At 46.7% G+C, this 5,000-nt stretch overlaps 1 protein-coding gene across 4 annotated transcripts in view; it reads right to left on the reverse strand.

Moving 5' to 3' along the window:
* LOC106596771 (receptor-type tyrosine-protein phosphatase mu) overlaps positions 1-5,000 on the reverse strand; it is a 300,100-nt gene that overhangs the window by 281,841 nt on the left and 13,259 nt on the right. For all 4 annotated transcript variants that reach the window (XM_082973221.1, XM_082973223.1, XM_082973222.1 and 1 more), the window contains exon 3: positions 454-528. In XM_082973221.1, the coding sequence (XP_082829347.1) occupies positions 454-528 (75 nt within the window). The remainder of the gene's footprint in view (positions 1-453; positions 529-5,000) is intronic.

The raw sequence follows: 5,000 nt of genomic DNA on the forward strand, positions 1-5,000 counted from the left end.
CAGTCTAGGGATATTGGTGTCAGACGTCAGGGAAGATAGACAGATCTACTGTATATGGTGAAGAACACTGGACGTGATGTATTTCAAATGCTTAGTCCTGTCATAGCTACAGCACCGGACACTAAATACTCATGGAAAATATAGTACATGTTAATGAAAGGGATTGACTTCTGTAGGAAATCTCCAATTTCAACACATTACATGAGGATTGTAAATTAAAACAGGTATTTTATGTACTGTAATACAGTGAGGATGCTTCATCATTTTACAGGTGTTGTACTGGTAGAACCAGCAACAACAAACTTAACAACAGAACACAGGCACCTTAAAAGAAATAGACTTAAGCCCTTATACCTGTACACCACTATGTCAGAACAGGCACTTCGTTAGGCTGGGACAACAGGACAGCACGTGTTACAATCTCTACCCGGAAACACCAACGGAGATCCTAACCTGTTAGTTGGTCGTCACCAGCCGCTGGTACGATGCGGACGTACGGGGTAGTGAGCTGGGTCACCAGTATGGCAGCTGAGAGGAGGAGGTGGCATACAGTGGCATGCAGAGACGGGGGAGGGGAGGGGAGGGGGAGAGGATGAGAGTGGAAGAGAGAGAGGGCGAGATAGTGAGGGGGGAGAGAAATGGAGAGGGTGGGGAGAGGGGGAGGGTGGAGAGAAATGGAGAGGGTGGGGAGAGGGGGGAGAGAAATGGAGAGGGTGGGGAGAGGGGGGAGAGAAATGGAGAGGGTGGGGAGAGGGGCAGGGTGGAGAGAAATGGAGAGGGTGGGGAGGGTGGAGAGAAATGGAGAGGGTGGGGAGAGGGGGAGGGGGGAGAGAAATGGAGAGGGTGGGGAGAGGGGGGAGAAATGGAGAAGGTGGGGAGAGGGGGAGGGGGGATAAATAGAGAGAGGGGAGGGGAAGAGCGAGAGGGGGGAGGGAGAGATGGGAGAGGGTGAGAGAGAGAGAGAGAGAGGTCACAAAATCTCAGTCACCATTCAACATTATAGAAACACTCAATGTTAGAATAGCTTTATCTAACCTTCAACTCTACACTAACAACTAACCTTCAGCTCTACACTATCAACTAACCTTCAGCCTACACTATCAACTAACCTTCAGCTCTACACTATCAACTAACCTTCAGCCTACACTATCAACTAACCTTCAGCTCTACACTAACAACTAACCTTCAGCTCTACACTAACAACTAACCTTCATCTCTACACTAACAACTAACCTTCAGCTCTACACTAACAACTAACCTTCAGCTCTACACTAACAACTAACCTTCAGCTCCACACTAACAACTAACCTTCAGCTCTACACTAACCTTCAGCTCTAAACTAACAACTAACCTTCAGCTCCACACTAACAACTAACCTTCAGCTCTACACTAACCTTCAGCTCTAAACTATCAACTAACCTTCAGCTCTACACTATCAACTAACCTTCAGCTCTACACTATCAACTAACCTTCAGCTCTACACTATCAACTAACCTTCAGCTCTACACTAACAACTAACCTTCAGCTCCACACTATCAACTAACCTTCAGCTCTACACTATCAACTAACCTTCAGCTCTACACTATCAACTAACCTTCAGCTCTACACCATCAACTAATCTTCAGCTCCACACTATCAACTAACCTTCAGCTCTACACTATCAACTAACCTTCAGCTCTACACTAACAACGTGTCACTTACTCTAACTGCATTCATTGTATTTTACCTAAATACATTGAACGTATGTGGTTAGCTGTCTGACCTTGTGTTGTTAGCTGTATGAACCTTGTGTAGTTAGCTGTCTGACCTTGTGTGGTTAGCTGTCTGACCTTGTGTGGTTAGCTGTATGAACCTTGTGTGGTTAGCTGTCTGACCTTGTGTGGTTAGCTGTATGAACCTTGTGTGGTTAGCTGTCTAACATTGTGTGGTTAGCTGTCTGACCTTGTGTTGTTAGCTGTATCAAGCTTGTGTAGTTAGCTGTCTGACCTTGTGTGGTTAGCTGTCTGACCTTGTGTGGTTAGCTGTATGAACCTTGTGTGGTTAGCTGTCTAACCTTGTGTGGTTAGCTGTATCAACCTTGTGTAGTTAGCTGTCTGACCTTGTGTGGTTAGCTGTCTGACCTTGTGTGGTTAGCTGTCTGACCTTGTGTGGTTAGCTGTCTGACCTTGTGTGGTTAGCTGTCTGACCTTGTGTGGTTAGCTGTCTGACCTTGTGTAGTTAGCTGTATCAACCTTGTGTAGTTAGCTGTCTGACCTTGTGTGGTTAGCTGTCTGACCTTGTGTGGTTAGATGTCTGACCTTGTGTGGTTAGCTGTATCAACCTTGTGTGGTTAGCTGTCTGACCTTGTGTGGTTAGCTGTCTGACCTTGTGTGGTTAGCTGTCTGACCTTGTGTGGTTAGCTGTATGAACCTTGTGTGGTTAGCTGTCTGACCTTGTGTGGTTAGCTGTATGACCTTGTGTAGTTAGCTGTCTGACCTTGTGTGGTTAGCTGTCTGACCTTGTGTGGTTAGCTGTATGAACCTTGTGTGGTTAGCTGTCTAACCTTGTGTGGTTAGCTGTATGAACCTTGTGTGGTTAGCTGTCTAACCTTGTGTGGTTAGCTGTATGAACCTTGTGTGGTTAGCTGTCTGACCTCGTGTGGTTAGCTGTCTGACCTTGTGTGGTTAGCTGTCTGACCTTTTATGGTTAGCTGTCTAACCTTGTGTGGTTAGCTGTCTGACCTCGTGTGGTTAGCTGTATCAACCTTGTGTGGTTAGCTGTCTAACCTTGTGTGGTTAGCTGTATCAACCTTGTGTAGTTAGCTGTCTGACCTTGTGTGGTTAGCTGTCTGACCTTGTGTGGTTAGCTGTCTGACCTTGTGTGGTTAGCTGTCTGACCTTGTGTAGTTAGCTGTATCAACCTTGTGTAGTTAGCTGTCTGACCTTGTGTGGTTAGCTGTCTGACCTTGTGTGGTTAGATGTCTGACCTTGTGTGGTTAGCTGTATCAACCTTGTGTGGTTAGCTGTCTGACCTTGTGTGGTTAGCTGTCTGACCTTGTGTGGTTAGCTGTATGAACCTTGTGTGGTTAGCTGTCTGACCTTGTGTGGTTAGCTGTATGACCTTGTGTAGTTAGCTGTCTGACCTTGTGTGGTTAGCTGTCTGACCTTGTGTGGTTAGCTGTATGAACCTTGTGTGGTTAGCTGTCTAACCTTGTGTGGTTAGCTGTATGAACCTTGTGTGGTTAGCTGTCTGACCTCGTGTGGTTAGCTGTCTGACCTTGTGTAGTTAGCTGTCTAACCTTGTGTGGTTAGCTGTATGAACCTTGTGTGGTTAGCTGTCTGACCTCGTGTGGTTAGCTGTCTGACCTTGTGTGGTTAGCTGTCTGACCTTGTGTGGTTAGCTGTCTAACCTTGTGTGGTTAGCTGTCTGACCTCGTGTGGTTAGCTGTCTAACCTTGTGTGGTTAGCTGTATCAACCTTGTGTGGTTAGCTGTATCAACCTTGTGTGGTTAGCTGTATCAACCTTGTGTGGTTAGCTGTCTAACCTTGTGTGGTTAGCTGTCTGACCTTGTGTGGTTAGCTGTATGAACCTTGTGTGGTTAGCTGTATCAACCTTGTGTGGTTAGCTGTCTGACCTTGTGTAGTTAGCTGTCTGACCTTGTGTGGTTAGCTGTCTGACCTTGTGTGGTTAGCTGTATCAACCTTGTGTGGTTAGCTATCTGACCTCGTGTGGTTAGCTGTCTGACCTTGTGTGGTTAGCTGTCTAACCTTGTGTGGTTAGCTGTATGAACCTTGTGTGGTTAGCTGTCTGACCTTGTGTGGTTAGCTGTCTGACCTTGTGTGGTTAGCTGTATGAACCTTGTGTGGTTAGCTGTCTAACCTTGTGTGGTTAGCTGTATGAACCTTGTGTGGTTAGCTGTCTGACCTCGTGTGGTTAGCTGTCTGACCTTGTGTAGTTAGCTGTCTAACCTTGTGTGGTTAGCTGTATGAACCTTGTGTGGTTAGCTGTCTGACCTCGTGTGGTTAGCTGTCTGACCTTGTGTGGTTAGCTGTCTGACCTTGTGTGGTTAGCTGTCTAACCTTGTGTGGTTAGCTGTCTGACCTCGTGTGGTTAGCTGTATCAACCTTGTGTGGTTAGCTGTCTAACCTTGTGTGGTTAGCTGTATCAACCTTGTGTGGTTAGCTGTCTAACCTTGTGTGGTTAGCTGTATCAACCTTGTGTGGTTAGCTGTATCAACCTTGTGTGGTTAGCTGTATCAACCTTGTGTGGTTAGCTGTCTAACCTTGTGTGGTTAGCTGTCTGACCTTGTGTGGTTAGCTGTATGAACCTTGTGTGGTTAGCTGTATCAACCTTGTGTGGTTAGCTGTCTGACCTTGTGTGGTTAGCTGTCTGACCTTGTGTGGTTAGCTGTCTGACCTTGTGTGGTTAGCTGTATCAACCTTGTGTGGTTAGCTATCTGACCTCGTGTGGTTAGCTGTCTGACCTTGTGTGGTTAGCTGTCTAACCTTGTGTGGTTAGCTGTATGAACCTTGTGTGGTTAGCTGTCTGACCTTGTGTGGTTAGCTACACTCCATGTACCAGTGCATTCTGACTGCCTTGAGGACAACACCACAGGCCCTCAGGTAGTAACCAGAGGAGGCTGAACTTATTTTTTACTATCCATTCACTCAATAGGAAATCTATTGTGAAGCGGTGTCTGTCTAGCATAGCTGATGCATGTGACAGGGCTTCCGTGAGCTGTGTGTGTGTGTGTGTGTGTGTGTGTGTGTGTGTGTGTGTGTGTGTGTGTGTGTGTGTGTGTGTGTGTGTGTGTGTGTGTGTGTGTGTGTGTGTGTGTGTGTGTGTGTGTGTGTGTGTGTGTGTGTGTGTGTCAGAGCAGTGTTACCAGCCCTCCCCCTTGGCGTTATCAATCCCCCTCCTGATCAAGTGTTTAAGCTGTCTGGAGCAGCTAACACAAGCAGAATAACAACATGTGTGTGTGTGTGTGTGTGTGTGTGTGTGTGTGTGTGTGTGTGTGTGTG

Source organism: Salmo salar, chromosome 03 (assembly GCF_965601325.2).
Source record: "Salmo salar chromosome 03, fSalSal1, whole genome shotgun sequence".
Taxonomy (NCBI): domain Eukaryota; kingdom Metazoa; phylum Chordata; class Actinopteri; order Salmoniformes; family Salmonidae; genus Salmo; species Salmo salar.